This window comes from Moschus berezovskii, chromosome 12, assembly GCF_049115385.1.
Source record: "Moschus berezovskii isolate FMDL1 chromosome 12, NW_MosBer_1.0, whole genome shotgun sequence".
Classification (NCBI taxonomy): Eukaryota; Metazoa; Chordata; class Mammalia; order Artiodactyla; family Moschidae; genus Moschus; species Moschus berezovskii.
In genome coordinates, this window is record NC_142471.1 from 77,145,615 (window position 1) to 77,169,868 (window position 24,254).

The 24,254-nt window shown below is 36.5% G+C and overlaps 1 protein-coding gene across 3 annotated transcripts in view; it reads left to right on the forward strand.

Moving 5' to 3' along the window:
• SHOC2 (SHOC2 leucine rich repeat scaffold protein) overlaps positions 1 to 24,254 on the forward strand; it is a 96,187-nt gene that overhangs the window by 66,312 nt on the left and 5,621 nt on the right. For all 3 annotated transcript variants that reach the window (XM_055424668.2, XM_055424669.2, XM_055424670.2), the window contains exons 4-6: positions 12,518 to 12,648; positions 16,062 to 16,250; positions 23,005 to 23,127. In XM_055424668.2, the coding sequence (XP_055280643.1) occupies positions 12,518 to 12,648; positions 16,062 to 16,250; positions 23,005 to 23,127 (443 nt within the window). The remainder of the gene's footprint in view (positions 1 to 12,517; positions 12,649 to 16,061; positions 16,251 to 23,004; positions 23,128 to 24,254) is intronic.

Sequence of the window (24,254 nt, forward strand, 5' to 3'; positions counted from 1 at the left end):
CATTGACATGAATCTGCCCCCAGTGTACATATGTTCCCCATCTTGAACCCTCCCCCACTTCCCTCCCCATCCCATCCCTCTGGTTCATCCCAGTATACCAGCCCTGAGCATCCTGCATCATGCATTGAACTTGGACTGGTGATTCGTTTCACGTATGATAATGTACGTGTTTTAATGACATTCTCCCAAATCATCCCACCCTTGCCCTCTCCCACAGAGTCCAAAAGACTGTTCTATACATCTGTGTCTCTTTTGCTGTCTCGTATACAGGGTTATCGTTATCCTCTTTCTAAATTCCATATATGCATTAGTATATTGTATTGGTGTTTTTCTTTCTGGCTGACTTCACTCTGTATAATAGGCTCCAGTTTCATCCACCTCATTAGCACTGATTTCCCTTGGTTTTTATTTCATTGATTTCCACTTCGACCTTTCTCATTCCTGTTTGTCTGCTTGATTTTATTTGCCCTTTTTCTAGTTTCTTATAGTGGAAGATTGAGATTATTAAGACCTTTCTTCTCTTCTCATAGTCAGTTCAGTTCAGTTCAGTCACTGAATCACATCCGACTCTCTGAGACCCCATGGACTGCACCACGGCAGGCCTCCCTGTCCATCACCAACTCCCGGAGTTTGCTCAAATTCATGTCCATTGAGTCAGTGATGCCATCCAGTCGTTTCATCCTCTGTCGTCCCCTTCTCCTCCCACCCTCAATCTTTCCCAGCCATTTAGTGCTATAAAATTTCCCCTTACGTACCACTAACAACATCCCACAAATTGACATGTTTTGTTTTATTTTTTGTTTTCTTCAAAATACTTTCTAATTTGCCGTTTTGTTTTCTGTGATCTATATGTTACTGAAAAGTTTGTTATTTAGTTCCCAACATCTAACAGTTTTCCAGGGGTCTTTCTGATTTCTAATTTCTTTGTGGTTGAGAACATACTTTGTGTGACTTGAATCTTTTAAATATATTGAGACTTATTTTATGTCTCAGTGTATGGTCTATCTTGATAAGTATTCCATGTGCAATTGAGTATGTATTCTACTTTTGTTGAGTAATGTGGATGAGGCAATCAGTGAATTTATTCTACTGCTAGCCTTTTTGGTGATTTTTTCCTCCCAATTTTTATTGGTTTTATTGTTAGGACATGTAACATTTATGGTATATCTTGTTAAGCCAGTCTCTAGTTTAGTCTTAATTGTTCACCAACAGTGCTGTTGCCATAGTTGTTCGAGTTATTTCTTGGTTGGTTAAAGCCAGTCTTACAGCAGTTTTCTCAGAAATCGTTTGTGAACAGTGAAAGTGAAGTCACTCATTCATGTCCGACTCTTTGCGACCCCATGGACTGTAGCCTACCAGGCTCCTCCATTTCCAGGCAAGAGTACTGAAGTGGGTTGTCATTTCCTTCTCCAGGGGATCTTCCTGACCCAGGGATCAAACCAGGGTCTCCTGCATTGTAGGCAGATGCTCTACCATCTGAACTACCAGGGAAGACTTATTAACAGTAGTTTTCTAGTTTTTGTATGTTTGTAACCTTTATATTTAAAGAACTCTTTGATGGATATAAAAATCACTGGGTTCAACTTCCTTTCCTTGAGCATCTCAGGAGACCTAAAAGGTAGCTCTTTTGTCTCCTAGAATTGAATATGCAACAGAATGAGGCTGGTCTAATTGTTTTTTTCTCATTATAATAACTTAATCTTTGTCCCTGGCCACCCAAAAGGTTATTTCTTTATTTCTAAAGTTCAGGAACTCTGTTATATTTCTAAGTGTTAATCTTTCAGGTTCCCATTTCCTTGGGATACTCTGAACCAGTTCAGTAATAAAGGTTTAATTTTTACTTCAGTATAAATCACCTATTGACGTGTTTACTTTGTTGTATGTTATTATGTTGAAATGTGTAAGTTTGCTTATTTTAAACAAGAAACTGATTTTGATAGTAAAGGAGAAAAGAAAGAATAATGCATTCTAACATGATCACTTTTCAGTAAATGACACATAAAAGCACTTTAAAAAGAGACTTCTTTTACAAAATTAAAGGCTTCTCAGTCTTAGAAAAGTAAAGGTTGTTTACTCTAGCAAATCAGGGCAACTGAAATTAAAGATACTTGAAATGTTATAAAGTTATGGCCTTATCCCTCTCATTGAAGCTTAATTATTGTGTATTTTCTAAGATACTATGGATGCAGATACTTTATTGGTCCTTGAGCATATCAGGCAAGTTCTAGCCTCAGGGTCTTTGTACTTCTCAGTTTCTCTGCTTAGAACTTTTTTTTCCTAAATATACACATAATTTCCTCTGCTCTTTCAACTAATCAAATGGATGTATAGAGTTCTATAAAGGGCATGGTTATCAGTTAGTCCTTTTCTTCGGTTCAGTCGCTCAGTCATGTCTGACTCTTTACGACCTCATGGACTGCAGCATGCCAGGCTTCCCTTTCCATTATGAACTCCCAAAGCTTGCTCAAACTCTTGTCCATTGAGTCGGTGATGCCATTCAACCATCTCATCCTCTGTTGTCCCCTTCTCCTCCTGCCTTCAGTCTTTCCCAGCATCAGGGTCTTTTCCAAGGAGTCAGTTCTTCACATCAGTTGGCCAAAGTATTGGGGTTTCAGCTTCATCATCAGTCTTTCCAATGAATATTCAGGACTGATTTCCTTCAGGATGAACTGGTTTAATCTCCTTGCTGTCCAAGGGACTCTCAAGAGTCTTCTCCAACTTAGCATTTGTGAAACAACTCAGGAAATGTGCATCAGATACTGTTATCTGTGTACTTCGGCAGAGGATTTGAGGGAGGGGTCTGTTCCAGAAAGGCCCCTATAGGGTCCTGATCTTACTCTCAAATATTCTAACAGTATTTTGTTATTTAATATTTTATGCATGTGTTGGTTTCCCTATCTTGCTGAATAGCAATCAAAGTGGGGGTGCAGTTATAAAGTACTAAAATAGTGTTGGCAAATAGAGAAAGCATAGGTTGTAGAGGATGATAAAATCATCCAGTTAGTAAGACTAGGGTCCTTTGGATTCACTTCCTCTGACAGAGGATAGCGTCTCCATGTATTCTTTCTCCTGGCTTTCTTAATTTTGCATTTCTATCAGAAGTAATTCTTATGTATTTCAAGTGTGCTTGTTAATATGAAAACATTATTTGCTTCATTGTTCCGTTCCGTCGCTCAGTCGTGTCCAACTCTTTGCGACCCTGTGGACTGTAGCCTACCAGGCTTCTCCGTCCATGGGATTCTCCAGGCAAGAATACTGGAGTGGGCTACCGTTTCCTTCTCCAGGGGATATTCCCGACCCAGGGATCGAACCTGGGTCTCCCGCATTGGAGGCAGACGCTTTAACCTCTGAGCCACCAGGGAAGCCCATTTGCTTCATTGTTAATCTTGAGTAATTGTCATGTTATCTCAGAAGAACACAAGTGCCTCACTTCTAATACATTCTACATGGTCAGATTACAAATGTGTATTGGAAATCAATAAGAACTGAGACATTAATGATAATAAAAATTTATATATCTCATTTATAAATTTTTATAGTAAATATAAATAGGCTTTGATAGTTGTCAGCAAACTGAATACAGCTATTATCCCAAGTAATAGCAAAATGAGTTAAGTATTGTTTGTTGAAAGTTTTTATAATGTTATAGTCATTTATTATATACCATGTTTATTAAGATAGTTCTTTGCCTTTCTCCATCCTGCTCATCCCCCGTATTTTGATTGTATTGCAGAAGGTTGAGATTTAATGAGAAATCTGAACATGCAGGTCTTGATCTGTCACAAATCTCAACAGTCATAATTGACCTTTGAGATTCTGTCTCTCATTATTGGAGAAGAGCAGTTCACCCCAGTTCACCCCAAACCATCAGTGACAAACTTAGCTGGAGTATAATTTTGATACTTTCCTTTTTTTTTTTTTTTTCTCCCCTGGTTTACTACTTGAAAAGTATAACTTAAAATGAAAAACAAAAAACCCAACACCTGTCTTGGAGAGTTGATGCTAGTCCCACAGGAGTTGCCCTGTTCTCTTTTCCCTGGACCAAAGAGACTTGCACTGAATTTACAAATGAAAATCAAATCTTTTATCACCTTACAGTCACTTTTCCAAAAATCGCTTTAATTATTTGCCTTTTTTTTTTTTTCTCGCAAGTAGATCCAGATATTTTTAACTCTCTTTTTTGCTTAACATATAAATACTCCTAAAGTAGTTATCACTCTTTGGAATTAAGCAATGCCGTTTACTTTCAGGCTGAGCAGTGCCAAGATCACTGACAACTCAGGCTGTGGAGAAGAGGCAGAAGGAACTGGGGAGAGGGGCACAGCTGATTGCGGTTAAATGAAAGTGCTCAAAAACATATTTAGAGTCTAAAAGCCTTCTGAGGTCTCTAGTTTTATGAAATCAGGGAGAGGAGGGTCTGAAATAGGAAAAAAATCTTTTCAGAGTGAGAGAAATATACATGAAGACCTTGCTTTCAAGGCTAGAACACAGAATAATTCACAGAGGCCTTTTGTTACACTGGGCTCTGAAGAAATGTTACAGTAATTATGATTATTATCAACAAATAGAGTTTTAGTAATTGATTTTAGGTAATTACAGGTTCTACTTACATGTAACAACTTTTCTAGTTTTCTCTAATGGTGGCATTCTTTTGAGTTTTTGACTTTTAAGAATGTTTTTTATATTTTTAATTGGAGGATAATTGCTTTACACTATTGTGTTGGCTTTTACCACATAACAACATGCTGCTGCTGCTGCTGCTAAGTCACTTCAGTCGTGTCCGACTCTGTGTGATCCCATAGACGGAAGCCCACCAGGCTCCCCCGTCCCTGGGATTCTCCAGGCAAGAACACTGGAGTGGGTTGCCATTTCCTTCTCCAATGTGTGAAAGTGAAAAGTGAAAGTAAAGTTGCTCAGTCGTGTCCGACCCTTAGCGACCCCATGGACTGCAGCCTACCAGGCTGCTCCATCCACGGGATTTTCTAGGCAAGAGTACTGGAGTGGCTTGCCATTGCCTTCTCCGCATAACAACATGAGTTAGCCATAAATATGCATATGTCCCTTCCCTCTTGAACTCCCACCCCTCTAGGGTGTCACAGAATACTATGTTGAGCTCCCTGTGTTATACAACAACTTCCAATTAGTTTTCTGTTTTACATACGGTAATGTATACGTTTCAATGCTACTCTCTCAGTTCTGCCCACCTTCTCCTTACCCCGTTGTGTCCAAAGTCTGTTCTCTATATCTGCGTCTCCATTTCTGCCCTACAAATATGTTTATTGGTACTATTTTTCTAGATCCCATATATATATGTGTTCAATTCAGTTCAGTTCATTTTTCTGACTTACTTCACTCTGCATAATAGGCTCTAGGTTCATCCTCCACACTAGAACTGACTCAAATGCTTTTCTTTTTATGCCTAAGTAATATTCCATTCCATTTGTCATTTATCCATTCATTTGTCAGTGATATCTAGGTTGCTTCTATGTCCTAGTTATTATAAATAGTGCTGCAGTGAACATTGAGGTATATGTGCCTTTTTCAGTTATGCTTTTCTCAGTGTATATGCCCAGTTGGGATTGCTGGGTCATATGGTAGTTTTATTCCTAGTATTTTAAGAAATATCCACACTGTTCTCCATAGTGACTATATCAATTTACATTCCCACCAACAGTGCAAGAGGGTTCCCTTTTCTCCACACCTTCTCCAGCATTTATTGTTTGTAGATTTTTTTGATGACCATTCTGACCAGTGTAAGATAATACCTCATTGTAGTTTTGATTTGAATTTCTTTAATAATGAGCAATGTAGAGCATCTTTTCATGTGTTGGTTGGCCATCTGTATATCTTCGTTGGAGAAATGTGTGCTTAGGTCTTCTGCATACTTTTTGATTGGGTTGTTTGCTTTTCTGGCATAGAGCTGCATGAACTGCTTGTATATTTTGGAGATTAATCCTTTGTTAGTTGTTTCATTTATTATTATTTTCTCCCATTCTGAGGGTTGTCTTTTCATCTTGGTTATACTTTCCTTTGTTATGCAAAAGCTTTTAAGTTTAACTAGGTCCCACTTGTTTTTATTTCCATTCTCTAAGAGGTGGTCAAAGAGGATATTACAGATATTTATATCAGAATGTCTTGTCTATGTTTTCCTCTAAGGGTTTTAGAGATCCTGGCCTCACATTTTATATAACTTCTAAGTTTATTTTCAATTTCTCAGTTTAATGTTTCTGGAAAAAAGTTGTACCTTTAACATTATTTCATTGTTAGAACTTGTGTGCCTTTTCTACTGATTTTTTGCTACTTTGTTAAAATAAGATAAAGACTGAGTTAGATTCTTACTCAAGAGTTACACTAAATTAACCTAAAAATGCTGATTTCCTTTGCTGAAATTGAAAGCATTAATTTTAATTCATAGCCATTTAATATTTCCATATTTAAAAAATCTGACAGCTTAAGAAAGCAAACTGTCAGATTCAGAACACAGAGCAACTTACTGTCAAAGTTAAGCACTTAGAAAGCTAAATGCCAGTGATTGACAGTGATCAGCCTACATTTATAAGTGTTGGCAACATTGATTTTATTTCTTAGTCACAGTGGCTCAATATTAAGGCACGCTATGGCTTGGTTTCTAGGTTGCAGTTTACTTTGTGGTTAAAACCACTTATGAAAGAGGCTAGAGTTGAAACCACTGCAGGGGGTGAATCACAGTAAATGCCAGACTTCTGATGTCAAGTTTTTTTTTTTTTTCTGGCATAAGAGTGTTGTTATTTCATCATTATTTTTTTTTTTTTTACCTTTTTCATTTTGCTGAGAGTAGTGGATTTTGGCAAAATGTGGATGACTCTGAGCATATCATGCTCTCAAGAAAGTGACAAGTCCTTTTGCAGATGTTAATTGCTTCATCAGAGTAGCATATTCTCATAGAGTACAATTTTTAAAGTTCATCCTCTTCAGTCCCACTGGTGGAGGGGGGGAAGTTTAGGCATTTCATAGACCTTTTGGTGAATGCTTCAGCCATTTTATTACCATGGAACAGCTTTATTACATAGGGAAAGCAGTGGTATGAAGAGGAGAGACAGGGGATGAGCTTCTTCTATTTTTTTTTTAAGATTGAGTGCCTTTTTTATCTTCAACTTGGTATGGCAAATTAAAATTTTATCAGAAGATTTTTTAAATTCTTTGTACTCAGACATTATCACTGCTTATGGGAAAATTTCCATCTCTTTACCAGTCTTGTAGTGGCCATGGGCATGGGATAGGCAAGGAATAAAATATTGATACCCTCCGTCCTTCCCCATTTTGAATGGATGTGAGTTAATGGGGACTGCCCTTCAGTTTTGGTGGGAATGAAATTGATACAGCCTAATGGCACTGTCTCTTAAGATTTAAGATATTGCTATCTTTTGATACGTCTGAAATATTTTCACATGTACACACATATCTATTAGAATGTTCATTATAGAATTCCTTTTTAAATATTAGAAACAAGTGCTGTCCATTGGGAGATGATTAGATAATGGTATAATTACACATATCATAGAATACAATGGTTAAATAAAATGAAGTATATCCGTATTTACTCAACAAGAAGATATTTCTGTGACCTGTTATTTAGGAGGAAAAGTGTGCAAAATGATCCCATTTATATAAAGACAAATACAGAAACATTTTTAAAAATCCTGTATTTGTATATGTATAAGTAAAAGCTTAGAGAAGGATCTCAATAGGTACATATTGGATTGCACACCATGGTTTTCTGGGCAATAAAGTAAGTTACACTTACATATTTTGTAATGAAAATTTATTTGGTGGGATAGGAGTGCAATGGTTAGTTCATTCTCTGATATCTAAAAATGGGTTGCTTAGTCATTGGGTATCCCAGGAAAATTTAAAGTGAATATTTTTAGAAGAACTAATTTTTAGTCAGGTAGACCAGGCAAATCTGTTATGTACTTTAAAATCATGTCCAGTTAGCATCTGTGTTTTGGAGACATGCTATTTTATAAGTTGAGAATGGGTCAAAGTAAAAAGTTTTTAATGAGTCTCTCATATAATTTTGAGTTTTTGCATCTTGTTCCTAGTGGAAAGGAGGACAAATTGTGAAATATTTTAGTGTCTTTAATTAATAAGAAAGCATGAATGAAAGCCTGGTGTGTGCTCCTCACTGAAATTCTGTGCAAATTTCAGTAGAAATGCATAGCAAGCTCCCTTACTTAAAGGATATTCAGTCTATTGGGGGAAGTAACTAATCCATGAAACAACCGACTATGTAGACTGTAAGTAAAATGCTAATGTATAATGAAAACAGCATGTGGCCATGTGTCCAGTTTATAGGGAGATCAATAAGATCTTGATAGAATGGCTAGAGAAAACTTCTTGAACAAATATGCTGGACTTAGTATGGAATAAAAATGCATTCCATGAGCCGAACAGCAAGGACAGTCAAACAGCATGGAGGCAAGAATGAACATATTACGCTTCTGTGTCAGGAGGAAACAAGTTCACTGGATCAGGGTCGATGAAATTAACAAAAAACGATTACTTGATAAGGAGCCAGTTGAGTTTGATTCTAGCTCTGCCATTAAGTCATTTCACATGTCTTATGCTAAAGTCCATGCTGAGTACTCTCAGATGGCTCTTTTGGTGCTGCTTGGGTATCTTTTTTATCTCGTCTTTTTTTTTTTTGGTGGGGGGGAGTTGGTTATCTGAAACTTGAAACCACCATGTTCTGTTTTTCCACAGCTTAGCTCATATCCTCACTGTATGGAGAAAATGAGCCTCACAGTGTAAAGTGTCCAAACATCTTACCTCTGTGTTAATATAAAACTTCTCCGTAATGTAAACTTTTCATTCAATAAAAGGATGATATCAAGATATCACAATTTTTAAAATTAAACTGACTTCAGAATTACAGAATTTTTCTTTATCAAAAGAACATTTTAAAATTAAAAAATTATAGGTAATTAGGGAAATTCTAGACACGTTCAAAGAAAAAAATTTAATCTGTATTTCTGTCATGTAGAGATAACTTAAACTCTTTGAATGTGTATGTAATCATACAGATCATACAAAACCCATGATTTTGTTTTCTGACTTTTTTCATTTAATGTCGTAACAGTCTTTCATATCTTAAAAGATTTTTTGTAGAATAATTTTAATAGGTACAGAATATAGCAGACTATAGTAGTACCATAGCATAAAATTATCTTTTGAGTATCTATTTCGTATCAGTCTTTGTACCTAAGTATTTTACACACATTGTATTTAATTCTTAGAGCAACCCTGTCAGATATTTGACATTATCTTCTTTTTATGGGTGAGGAGATAGACTTAGTTAAGTAACTTACCCAGGGACACGTAGATATAGAATATCCTTTGTTTTTGCTATTACACTGTGATGCCTTCAATCTAAATAATTATGCATCAATTCTTGAACATACAGGTTGTCTCCATTTTTTGCTATTAGAAACTTGACTATAATTTCATTATAAAGCAGATTATTTCTTGCAAACCCAACTTCCAAGTAACATTTGTATCATTTTTAATGTCATAGTGGAGAAAGGAATGGCAGCCCATTCCAGTATTCTTGCATGGAGAATTCCATGGACAGAGGAGCCTGGTGGGCTACAGCCCATAGGGTCGCAGAGAGTTGGACACGACTGAGCAACTAACACTACAATGTCAAGAGTTCACTGATAGAAATAATAATGTTCTTGCACTTATTTTTAATCTCTGAATTCTCTGGAACCTGGAACTTTGGACAGTGATCCAGTTCTCTGCTTGTGTCCCCCCCACCTCCAGAATTGACATATATCCCTGGAGTGTCATTCGAAAGACACTAGTGAAGCATCCTTATTTAATTTAGGAAGCACTGTAAAGACAAAGTTAACTTGTCTTTTCTAAGTGGTTGTTTTTACTGTTGCTTTTTAATTCAGTTTTCTACCTGTTGGAAGGTTAATTAATCATAACTAGCAAACTCTTCGGAGAAGGCAATGGCAAGCCACTCCAGTACTCTTGCCTGAAAAATCCCATGGATGGAGGAGCCTGGTGGGCTGCAGTCCATGGGGTCGCTATGAGTCAGACATGACTGAGCGACTTCACTTTCACTTTTCACTTTCACACATTAGAGAAGGAAATGGCAACCCACTCCAGTGTTCTTGCCTGGAGAATCCCAGGGACGGGGGAGCCTGGTGGGCTGCCGTCTATGGGGTCACACAGAGTCGGACACGACTGAAGTGACTTAGCAGCAGCAGCAAACTCTTGACCCAGTTTCCAAACACTGTTATAAGAAAGTAATGAAAATGAGTATATCATGCCTCTTGTATAGTTCTAGTTGCAGGAATTGAAATGATTACTAAGGTTTTTTTGGACTGTAGTTGGCTAGACTTATGGTATATAGACTTATCAGAGTATTTTTGATATCAGTAACTAACTCTTAAAAATGTAAAGGGTAAAAATTAGCTCCATTTAGTCATTTCTTAGAACTTTGATCACTGTTTTCTTCAGCAAGAGGGAAAGATGCAAATAAATATAACTAGATGAGGAATATGAGACAAGGTGACTGCTCTGCTAGGTTTTAAGGCTTAACTTATTCTGTCGGCTAATACTTGTTTTCTGGAAGTATTGGAGTAATGTTGTATCTAAGAAAGTTATTCATACAAGCACTTTCTGAAAAATAGTCAAAGCAGAAATGCAAAAGAAATTGACAAACATCAGACAGTTGCTGAAAGTTGAAAGGCACCAAAATACTTACCTCCAAAATGTTGTGACAGGCATCCACTTTTATACAGGCCTACTTTGGAGATATTGTCGATTCCATCTCAGACCACTTCAACAAAGCAACTATCACAGTAAAGTGTCACACACATTTTTTTGTTTCCCAGTGTATATAAAAATTATGTTACACAGTACTGTAGTCTATTAAGTGTGCAGTACAATTTTGTCTAAAAATTATACATGCCTTAATTAAAAATACTTTATTGATAAAGTATCATTCAGGTTATAGAGTAGCTCTTTTGATTTCCTTCAGTTATTTCTGGCTTTTGATTTAAAGTGAAAGACACGCAATTCTAACTTTGACTTGGTTAGAAGTCACTGTAGGGTCATTATTGGCTTAATTTCAATATTGTTGTATTTCAGGGGAGAGGGAGGGAGATAGGGAAGCAACTGTTTGGTGGAGCATAAAGAATATACATAGCATTTATCAATTAAGTTCACCATCTTAAATAAGTGCAGTTCATGGCACTCCAAAACACTTATACTAGTAAATCCAAAATCACTGATCATAGATCTCTAAAACAAGCATAATAATAACATAAAAGTTTGAAATATAGCGAGAATTACTAAAATATGTCACAGAGACATTAAGTGAACAAATGCTTTTGTGAAAAATGGCACAAGAGGATTTGTTCAAAGTAGGGTTGTCACAAACCTTTGATATGTAAACATGCAATATCAGTGAAGCACAATAAAGAAAATATAATAAAATGAGGTATCTTTTTAATTTCTAATACTGGTAATACTGTTTAATTTAAAACTAGAGGCTAACATTTAACCTAGCCCAACTAAAAAGGTTGTAGCAACAATTGCATTGTTGAATCAGACATTAACCAGCCATGACAAAAAAATACATTGAACTAAATTCTCATTACTCTTTTTTGGTATCAAAGTGAATTTATACTGTTTTGAAAATTTTGATTTAAACCTGTGATAACAGGTATCATTATATTCATCCATGAGCTTATATGTAGCTTATCATGCGTCTTGGCTATAGAAGTATAAAATGTCTGTTTTTCTGCTCTGCTTATTTTAGGTATTCAGTAGTGACTAATATACTCAAGCTGGATATGCTTGGATAGACTATAGCTTTCACTTTTGTTCATAAAAAGTTATTTTGAGAAATTTTTAACCATCAAGTCATCTTTTTAGAGAAATTTTGGATTGTTCATATTTAAACTCATGAAAAATATTGAACCTTTCTGATCTCACAAAATAATTGTGCATCTTGTATTTTAAGTAATTATCATTTATTACTTTGATGTTATTAACCTTGTCTAAAGGTTAATATTTAAGTGTGCCAATACTTTCCAATAATTGATTTTAAAAATTGGCTTGTAGCTGTGTTTTTCATTATTTCTCTAAGATGGTGGGCACAAAAGTGGTTTCAGTTTCATCCTAATTGGTAGAGGGAGGGATTGGGGGTGGGAGGAGACAGGGACGACAGAGAATGAGATGGCTGGATGGCATCACCGACTCGATGGACATGAGTTTGAGTGAACTCCAGGAGTTGGTGATGTACAGGGAGGCCTGGCGTGCTGTGATTCATGGGGTCGCAAAGAGTCGGACTCGACTGAGCGACTGAACTGAACTGAACTGAGTGTGTAGTTTCTTGGTACAAAAAGTTAAGGATCTTTCTGAAATAGTACTTGAAAGTAATTCATAAATATTGCTTGATAGCCTGAGAGAGTGACAGGCTTATCAGATTTAAAAAAATTCCTTTTTTTTTTAATGTTCACAGGAAATCTGTCCAGTTTAAGTCGTCTTGGTCTGAGATACAACAGACTGTCAGCAATACCCAGATCGTTGGCAAAATGCAGTGCACTTGAAGAATTAAATTTAGAGAACAATAACATTTCTACTTTACCAGAGGTAAGAAGTGAATTACGGTAAACTCTTGAAACGAAGTCTGTAAGATAATGAAGGGAAGATTAATAAGTCTTTACAGCTTGGTAAATAATTTGATGATTGAGTTTGCTTAAATAATGGGTATACTGTGGATACATATCCCATCGCTGAGATAAAAAATTCCAAAAAAGAAAGAGTAGGTATAATTATAGGAACAAAAATCAAGGTGAAAAATTGGTGTGCTCCTTTCCACTTAAGCACCATATAAATCTTTCATATGTCATTTGGGACTTGACAATAAAAGCTATTAAGGAGTTGTAAGGCTGATTTAAAACTCAACTATCCTAGTACCCCAGTTCAGTTACTTAAAAAAAAAATATGGAAAGATAGTAAAAGAATGACTACTTAGATTGTACTGCTTATTATTGAAATTAGTATGAGCTGCAACATTCCTATGACCCAAATTATTGCTCTGCTTATACAGTAATACCCATTTAGCATATACCAGTCACCAGAATCTGTTATTTTTTACCACACTGTTTTTCATTTGGGTTTTGTTGGTTCCATTAGAAAAATATTTTCACTTATTTTGCTTAGAGATTAATTGGACAAGATGCAATATTCTTTTCTAAATTGTCTTTCTTAACTTTATTATTTTTTACTCTTGCCATTCCTTCCTTTGCTACCTACTATTTTAGCATACCCAGCAACTAGTAAGTTTGCTTGTAGTTATTAAAGCATATTTTACTGTAGTATTCTAACATGAGTGGAATTGTGGACTTAATGGATTGACTGAACTTTGCAAAGTCTTTTTTTTTTCTAATAGTTAAAAATACCTTGTATAGTTTCTAGCCTGGACCAGTTCACTATCTCACCTGTGGCAAAAGAGCACTATTGTTAGTAGTAATTTGGGATTAGGAATAGAATCCACAGATTGTAGATACAGCCCTGACAACTAGACTGGGTTTTTTAATTTCTGTGATAATGGTAATTCTTCATTTCAAAATAGGTGAAGTTCTACTGTTTAATGTCATCCTCTTTTCTAATAGTGATTCATATCCCATAAAAAGGCAAATAATTAACACATTAATTAGATCTTTTTGGCATTCTTTTACAGTGTTATTTATGAGTTTAAGTAAGACTAACCACTTTTACAATGTCATTATGTCTAAATGTAAAGACCAGGTATATACCAAGTTTCACCTATTGAGAAATTTTAATATTCTTTTATATATTCAGTCATATTGTCACTGAAAGGAAACATAATTATTGGGTATCTTAGGATAAAGACATGTACTGAGTACTTTCATATAACTTTGTGACTGAAATAAGTCAGGATTTATTTTTGATAGGAGAATTATAAAGAAGACAGCTCTCTTCTGTCTATGGAAGGAGGGGTGTGTGTGTATATTTAAACATACCCATTTTCAGATAGAGAAGTATGGATGAAATCCTTGATAGGCCATGTTTAAACACTGGAAAGCATTAAGTTTTATTTAAAAGTAGTCTATGTGCTTTGGAAGTAGCATATTCTTAATGCAAATGTGTAATTATCTGCATTATAATAACAAGAAAAACAATAAAAACCATTAAACAGCACTTAAATGTTCAAGATGGCAAGAAAAATCAGGAAAGTGGTTTTCAAAGGGGGCTCATTATATTGCTGAAATCGGAGCTGACAGAATTACTATATACTTTTCCATTTGAAGACTGAAAAATGGGCTAGTTTTAATGGACACCTAAAGACGAAAGGAGAAGGAACTTAATAAATTTAAGCACATATACTCAAGGCCTAAGGCTGGAAGCTTTACATGTATTATTTCATTTATATCTTCACTGTAATCCTACTGGTTATTGGAGTGGTCTCATCAAATAGGGAAATAAGACTTGAGAAGTCATGTTTTTGGCCAAATGTGTCACCCTGAAATATTTTTTTCTGGGAATATAGTGAGAGATATATTGATTAATTAATTCACTGAAGCTTACAAGGCTGGTAAGTAGAAGATCTGAGATGGGAACCCAGATATGTTTGACTCTGCAGCAATGGTCAGCAACCCCAGAGCTTCACAGTAAGACCTTAGAATGGAAAGGTTGGAGAGCCGCCTTACAGCAATCCAGAATGTTTTCTTCTGCTTCTCTGAGTATTTAAAATGGTTTTTCATCCTTTAAGATTTGACTCACTTTCAACTGTCTTTTGCCTTTCCAGTTATTCCAGTATTTCTCCTTTTCTTTGAATTTAAATAAAGAAGTGACTTATAAAGTTACTTATATATATTTATTTATTTAAAAAATCTTTACTACAACCCATAAAAGAAGACATCATCCTCTTACAAATGAATAGAACAAAGATTCAGAGAGATAACTTGCTCAATGTCACAAACTACTAAAATATGGGGCCAAGATTTAAAAATATTTTATAGCCTGAACCAGTGTTTCTCAAACATTAATGAGCATACAGATCACCTGGAAATCTTAAGATTCGTATTATGATTCTGTGGGGTGGGGCCTCAGAGTCCACATTTCTAACAAGCTCTCTGGGGATATGGATGTTGCTCTTTCTTGAGCCATACTTTGAATAGCAAGAGCCTATTCTGTATAATTTATTATTGATTATATAGAGTTGTGTATTATTTTCTTTTTCCTATCTGTGTGCTTTATTTCTCTAAATGGAATTTAGTCTTCCTGATGGTAGAGATCTTTTTATAATACTAAACACCTAGCACTGTGGTTACATGGTGGGAGACTGAAGTAAGAGGAAATATAGGGTTATGTGCTAAGTGAATACTTGTTTGATAGATGTATATTCCCTCAGAAATTTACAGTATTTAAAAGCAGTGTATTATATCAAAAAGTATTGTTATCTTCTGAATTTAATATTCCTAAAAGGAACATTTAAATTACTGAATGATACCTTACTCTGTGTCAGGTATTATATTAATCTTAATAATAAATTAGAGATAAATACTTAACCAAGACTTGGATAGCACTGCTTACACAGCAGGTGACAGAGTCAGAACTTAGACCCAGGCCTGTCTGATACCAGTCCTCTGTAAGATCCTGTATGAGAGGTCTCAAACTGGCCACTCATGAAACACCTCTTACCCACAGATATATTATCTTTACCCTGTAGAGTATTTTAAATAAAGCCAAAGAATAAAAGGAAATTTAATATAAGTAAATGAATTCCCTATTTCTTACTAAATTCTGAAAATCTGACTACATTGGCTGCACATCCCTGCAAGGTAACAATTATCTAGAGCTGAGTAGAGACTTTCTTTCTGGATGAGGCCTTACAGAACCGGCCCAGCCAGTCTCTGTCCTTTGTTACCTGCAAGACTCTCCCAGGCATTTGTTTGGTACTGCTGCTCTATGTTCTACAGGATAAGTCTTGTTATAGTTCTAATTCTTATGCTTATTTCATTCTTTGTTTTTAACAGAGTCTTTTATCAAGTCTTGTGAAACTGAATAGTTTGACCTTAGCTAGAAATTGCTTCCAGTTATATCCAGTAGGTGGTCCATCTCAATTTTCCACTATCTATTCCCTCAACATGGAACACAATCGAATCAACAAAATCCCATTTGGAATTTTCTCCAGAGCAAAAGTATTAAGTAAGCTGAATATGAAGGTAAGCCTCTACTTGTATTAGGGGAGAATCACTACTTTAACTAGTACTTTTAGTGTATTTATGATTTATCAGAATGGGCAATTGTTTCTTCCTGATGCCGTGCACATTTTTTAATTGGATTCTTTGGGTTTTTCTTTTTTACTGTTGAGTTGCAGGAGTTCTTTATATATTCTGGATGTTAATGCTTTGTCAGTTATATGATTTGCAAATATTTTCTCCCAGTGGGTGATTTTTAGTTTCTTGTTGCTTGTCTATATTCTCTACAATGAATGAATCACATTTGTAGTAAGGAAAATAAATTTTATTGCAGAAGGAAGAAAGAAATGAAAAATGATTTGTCCAGCAATTAAATTTGTAGTGAAGAAACTTTTTTTTCTTGACTTCCTACTTTTGCATTCCAGTCCCCTATAATGAAAAGGACATCTTTTTTAGGGTGTTAGTTCTAAAAGGTCTTGTAGGACTTCATAAAACCGTTCACCTTCAGCTTCTTCAGCGTTACTGGTTGGGGCATAGACTTGGAATGCAGAAGTAGAAAGTCAAGAAACACCTGGAGTAACAGGCAAATTTGACCTTGGAGTACAGAATGAAGCAGGACAAAGGCTAATAGAGTTTTGTCAAGAGAACGCACTGGTCATAGCAAACACCCTCTTCCAGCAACACAAGAGAAGACTCTACACATGGACATCACCAGATGGTCAATACCAGTATCAGATTGATTATATTCTTTGCAGCCAAAGATGGAGAAGCTCTATACAGTCAGCAAAAATAAGATCAGGAGCGGACTGTGGCTCAGATCATGACTCCTCATTGCCAAATTCAGACTTAAATTGAAGAAAGTAGGGAAAACCACTAGACCATTCAGGTATAACTGAAATCAAATCCCTTATGACTATACATTGGAAGTGAGAAATAGATTTAAGGGACTAGATCTGATAGACAGAGTGCCTGATGAGCTATGGACGGAGGTTTGTGACGTTGTACAGGAGCCAGGGATCAAGACCATCCCCAAGAAAAAGAAATGCAAAAAAGCAAAATGGCTGTCTGAGGAGGCATTACAAATAGCTGTAAAAAGAAGAGAAGTGAAAAGCAAAGGAGAAAAGGAAATATATACACATTTGAATGCAGAGTTCCAAAGAATAGCAAGGAGAGATAAGAAAGCCTTCTTCAGCAATCAGTGCAAAGAAATAGAGGAAAACAACAGAATGGGAAAGACTAGAGATCTCTTCAAGAAAATTAGACATACCAAGGGAACATTTCATGCAAAGATAGTCTCAGTAAAGGACAAATGGTAGGGACCTAACAGAAGCAGAAGATATTAAGAACAGGTGGCAAGAATACACAGAAGAACTGTACAAAAAGATCTTCACGACCCAGATAATCACAATGGTGTGATCACTCACATTCAGCTAGAGCCAGACATCCTGGAATGTAAAGTCAAGTGGGCCTTTAGGAAGCATCACTACGAATAAAGCTAGTGGAGGTGATATGAATTCCAGTTAAGCTATTTCAAATTCTGAAAGATGATGCTGTGAAAGTGCTGAACTCAATATGCCAGCAATGGAAAACTCAGCAGTGGCCACAGGATTGGAAAAGGTCAGTTTTCATTCCAGTCCCAAAGAAAGGCAATGCCAAAGAATACTCAAACTACCACACAATTGCACTCATCTCACACGCTAGTAAAGTCATGCTCAGAATTCTCCAAGCCAGGCTTCAGCAATATGTGAACTTCCAGATGTTCAAGCTGGTTTTAGAAAAGGCAGAGGCACCAGAAATCAAATTGCCAACATCCGCTGGATCATCAAAAAAGCAAGAGAGTTCCAGAAAAACATCTATTTCTGCTTTATTGACTCTGCCAAAGCCTTTGAGTGTGTGGATCACAATAAACTGTGGAAAATTCTTCAAGAGATGGGCATACCAGACCACCTGACCTGCCTCTTGAGAAACCTGTATGCAGGTCAGGAAGCAACAGTTAGAACTAGGTATGGAACAACAGACTTGTTCCAAATAGGAAAAGGAGTACGTCAAGGTTGTATACTGTCACCCTGCTAAGTTAACTTATATGCAGAGTACATCATGAGAAACACTGGGCTGGAGGAAGCACAAGCTGGAATCAAGATTGCCAGGAGAAATATTAAGAACCTCAGATAGGCAGATGACACTACCCTTACGGCAGAAAATGAAGAAGAACTAAAGAGCCTCTTGATGAAAGTAAAGAGGAGAGTGAAAAAGTTGGCTTAACGCTCAACATTCAGACAACTAAGATCATGGCATCCGGTCATGGCATCTATTTGCCACTTCATGGCAAATAGATAGGGAAGCAGTGGAAACAGTGGCTATTTTTCTGGGCTCCAAAATCACAGCAGATGGTGATTGCAGCCATGAAATTAAAAGACACTTACTCAAAACTTGGAAGTTATGACCAACCTAGACAGCGTATTAAAAAGCAGAGACATTACTTTGTCAACAAAGGTCCATCTAGTCAAGGCTATGGTTTTTCCAGTGGTCATGTATGGATGTGAGAGTTGGTCCATAAAAAAACTGAGTGCCGAAGAATTGATTCTTTTGAACTGTGGTGTTGGAGAAGACTTGAGAGTCTCTTGGACTGCAAGGAGATCCAACCAGTCCATCCTAAAGGAGATCAGTCCTGGGTGTTCACTGGAAGGACTAATGTTGAAACTGAAACTCCAGTACTTTGGCCACCTGATGCGGAGAGCTGATTCATTGGAAAAGACCCTGATGCTGGGAAACATTTAAGGCAGGAGGAGACGGGGACAACAGAAGATGAGATGGTTAGATGGCATCACCAACTCAATTGACATGGGTTTGGGTGGACTCTGGGAGTTGGTGATGGACAGGGAGGCCTGGCGTGCTGTGGTTCATGGGGTGGCAAAGAATAGGACACGACTGAGCAACAGAACTGAACTGAACAAACTTTAGGCCTGGAGGTGATAGTGGTCACATAGCTAATTCATGGCTGAGGTAGGAGTCCAGGAAATCTAGATTTCCTGCTTCCAGGTATGGCGTTCTTCATATTGTATATCCTTTTTTCTTCAGTGAACCATTTCAGCAAAATTGTGGTTCTTTAAACTGTCTAAATGCATAATTTCTAATTCTGCCTATACCTTTTATAATTGTTTGGAAGTATATAATAAATGAACTAGTGGAAATTCAAGATAGTCATATAATCTTAAACAAGCATTAATGTATTGGTTAACTAGTCTCAGTGTATGAGGTTTAACAGTGGTTATGGCATTAGTTCTGAATGTTTAATTTGTAATATAAGGCTTAGCAGTCTAGGTTTTCTTTGGTTAAATATTTTTATGAATATGTTATTGTAATGTGTTACCTTAGAAAAGCTTGCTTTATTTTTAGTGAAATGATAAAACTTTGCATAGAACTTTGAAATTAATTTTTCTTCAAAATCATGACAAATGGTTAATAGAATTTTTTCTTAAAAGAAGTGAAAATGATGTCTGACATTTTCCTTCTCATATAAACATCAGTAGTAAATTTCTTTTAAATGAAAATACTCTGTCATACTATTAACTATGAGTAGTTTGGGCAAAGGTGGGTAAGTTTAAATAGGTAATAAGTTTAAATATTATAATAAAAGAAAAACTTGACTTTAAATGGATGTTTGCTACTTGGAATTTCTCTTACAGGTGATTTTGTGTAAAGTGAGGTCAGTAATTAATGAACATTGCAGAAAAAAATTAAATACAGATGAATAAAGAGGATAAAAAATTTAAAAATTCCATCACTGTTAATAAAATGGTATATATCATTGATATCCAGCTGGGACAGGGGTACCAATGTGTGTTCAGTCATGTCCGACTCTCTGTGACCCTATGGACTGTAGCCCATCAGGTTACATGGGGTTTTCCAGGCAAGAACACTGAGTTGCCATGCCCTCCTTCAGGGGATCTTCCTGACCCAGGGATCGAACCCACATCTCTTAATAGCAAAATACCCTCAAAACACAATACTGTGGTAAGAGTTGTTTTATAAGTGAATATGAGGAAGTGGGGGAAAAGCTCATGAATCACTGGCATGTATTTTGCTATTTTTCTGTGTATAGCTTTGTCTAACTTTTAAATAAAGTTAGGATCATAGTGTTTCATCATTTGATTTTATTATTTAGTGATAAATGTGTTTTTACCATCTTATGTAATTTTAAAGTTAGATCATGGATAATTACTGTTATATAATGCTGTCTTATTACAACTCTTTTCCTTTCCTACTTTATTGTTCAGCATCTCTAGAATTGCTGAACTTATCTGGCTTCCTGTGGGCTATAATCAGATATTTCTCCTTCCATTGTGCTTATGAACATCCACATTTTATTCAGTGATTCCTATACATTATTGTGAAATGAGGAAACCATATTTATGACTGGAACCTTTGAAATCTCAAGTGTTCATCTGTATAGTGTATTTTTCCATATCCAGTACAGATAATCATGGAGGCAACAAACTTCTAGTTTAGCCTTAAAAATAAAAACCTAATTACTTTATGGAATGTTAGGTCCATGATTCAAGGTCCACAGGTACGACCTAAATCACATTCCTTACAGTTATACAGTGGAAGTGACAAATAGATTCAAAGGATTAAATCTGATAGAATTTCTGAACTATGGATGGAGGTGTGTGACATTGAATAGGAGGCAGTGATCAAGACCATCCCCAAGAAAAAGAAATGCAAAAAGGCAAAATGGTTGTCTGAGGAGGCCTTATAAATATCTCAGAAAAGAAGAGAAGCTAAAGGCAAAGGAGAAAAGGAAAGATACACCCACTTGAATGCAGAGTTCCAAAGAATAGCAAGGAGAGATAAGAAAGCCTTCCTCAGTGATCAATGGAGAGACATAGAGGAAAACAATAGAATAGGAAAGACTAGAGATCACTTCAAGAAAATTAGAGATACCAAGGGAACATTTCATGCAAAAATGGGCTCAATAAAGGACAGAAATGGTATGGACCCAACAGAAACAGAAGATACTAAGAAGAGGTGGCAAGAATACACAGAAGAACTGTACAAAAAAATAGCTTCATGACCCAGATAACTATGATGGTGTGATCACTCACCTAGAGCCAGGCATCCTGGAATGCAAAGTCAAGTGGGAACAAAGCTAGTGGAGGTGATGGAATTCTAGCTGAGCTGTTCTAAATTCTAAAAGATGATGCTATTAAAGTTCTGCACTCAGTATGTCAGCAAATTTGGAAAACTCATCAGTGACCACAGGACTGGAAAGGTCAGTTTTCTTTCCAATCCCAAAGAAAGGCAGTGCCAAAGAATGTTCAAACTACCACACAGTTGGACTCATCTCACATGCTAACAAAGTGATGCCCAAAATTCTCCAAGCCAGGTTTCAACAGTAAGTGAACCGTGGACTTCCAGATGTTCAAGCTGGATTTAGAAAAGGCAGAGGAACCAATCAGAGATCAAATTTCCAACATCTGTTGGATCATCAAAAAATCAAGAGAATACCAGAAAAATATCTACTTCTGCTTGATTGATTACACCAGAGCCTTTGACGTAAGCCTTTGTGTGGATCACAACAAACTATGGAAAATTCTTCTAGAGATGGGAATACTAGACCACCTAACCTGCCTTCTGAGAAATCTGTATGCAGGTCAAGAAGCAACAGTTAGAACCGGCATGGAATAACAGACTGGTTGCAAATTGGGAAAGGAGTATGTCAAGGCTGTGTATTGTCACCCTGCTTATTTAACTTATATGCAGAGTACATCATGTGAAATGCCAGGCTGGATGAAGCACAAACTGGAATCAAGATTGCCAAGAGAAATATCAATAGCATCAGATATGCAGATGACACTGCCTCTATGTCAGAAAGTGAAGAACTAAAGAGCCTCTTGATGAAAGTGAGAGTGAAAAAGCTGCCTTAAAACTCCACATTCAAAAAACGAAGATCATGGCATCCGGTTGCATTACTTCATGGCAAATAGATGGGGAAACAATGGAAATAGTGAGAGACTTCATTACTTTGGGCTCCAAAATTACCCCAGATGGTGACTGCAGCCATGAAATTAGGAGACGCTTGCTCCTTGGAAGAAAAGCTATAACCAACATAGACAGCATATTAACAAGCAGAGACATTACTTGGCCGACAAAGGTCTGTTTAGTCAAATCTATGTTTTTCCTGTATGGATGTGAGAGTTGGACTATAAAGAAAGCTGAATGCCGAGGAATTGATGCTTTTGAGCTGTGGTGTTGGAGAAGACTGTTGAGAGTCCCTTGGACTGCAAGGAGATCCAACCAGTCCATCCTAAAGGAAATGAGTGCTGAATATTCATTGGAAGGATTGATGCTGAAGCTGAAATGCCAATACTTTGGCCACCTGATGTGAAGAACTGACTCCATGGAAAAGACCCTGAAACTGGGAACGATTGAAGGCAGGAGGAGAAGGAGACAACAGATAATGAAATGGTTGGATGGCATCACCTGCTTGATGGACATTATTTTGAGCAAGCTCTGCGGTTGGTGATGGACAGGGAAGGCTCCTGTGCTCGTAGCCCATGGCGTCATGAAGAGTCGGACACAACTTAGCGACTGAACTTAACTATATGGAAAACTTTGGAGGCTGAGCATTTTTGTTCCTTTTTTTTTCTTTCTATATTTAGATATTTTTTAAAAAGGAATGTCTTTTTCTGTTTAAGAATTCTGTTTCTATAGGGAGTTACATATGGAGCTTTGTTTTTGTGGTTTTACCTTGAATGCTTCATTTTGTCTCTGTCAGGACAATCAGTTGACATCACTTCCCTTGGACTTTGGAACTTGGACCAGTATGGTAGAATTGAATTTAGCTACTAATCAGCTCACAAAGATCCCTGAGGATGTGTCTGGTCTTGTTTCTCTTGAGGTGAGTATAAAAGAGCATTTTGAACTCAGACTTCCCTGCAGTTACCTCATGAAGTTTTCAATTAAGAAGTTTCATAATTGAAGATCATAATTAGAAATGTTAGTGCTCTCAGGACTTCCCTAGCAGTCTAGTGGTTCAGACTCCTCGCTCCCAGTGCAGAGGGTGTGGACTTGATCCCTGGTTGGAGAACTAGGTCCTGTATGCCACATGAAGTGGTCATAAATAAGTAAATAGTCAAGATTCAGTCAATAAAAAAAAAAAGAAGTGTAGTGCTCTCTTAAACATGCAGCTGTATTAGGATGATGAGGTGTTGACTTAATCTGGGCTCAATGCTTTTGAATTACTTTTGCCCACTACAGTTGGTCAGTTTGAATACTATAAAGTATCTTTGAAAGAAAGAGTCTCTAAAGCGCAGCATCTTTTGTATTTTTTTCTTAACTCTGTTTCTAAGAATGCTATACCATTGTCCTCTAAAATAATTCTGGGTTCCTCATATTGGCATTCAGCACCCTTTATATAATTCTGACCTACTTTTCCATCCTAATTACCCACCTCCTCTTTTATTTACTAACTGAATTGATTAGTTTCTTTGTTGGCAACGTCTGCATATTTCTAGCTCTGTACTTTTATTGTTCCCAATATCTAGAATGCGCTTTTCTCATCCCCTTAAATTTTTCTTTTAAAATTATTAAAGATCCGTGAAGTCCATGGAGTTGCAAAGACTCACACACAATTTAGCTACTGAACAACAACAAAATCTATCTTCCTGTTACTTCCTCAGTCAAAGATTTCTCCTGCCTCTGAATCCCTAGCATTTTCACTCTTTTGATGAAAAAACTTACTAATAGTAAATATTTCTAAAATTGTCCTCACGTTTTTTTTTAATTATAATTTTTCTATTCTTTTATTATTGTATTTAATAAGGTGAAAAAGTATGGTGTAGTGGCTAATAGCAGGAACTTTGAAGCCAAATAGATCTGGGTACAATTCCACTTTTAACTCTCTTTATGGATTTAATGTACCCAAACTTCAGTTTCCTCAGCTGTGAAATGGGGATAGTAATATATTCCTCATAGAATTGTGCTAGTGCTAATGAAGTCGCTGAGTTGTCTCTGACTCTTTGTGAC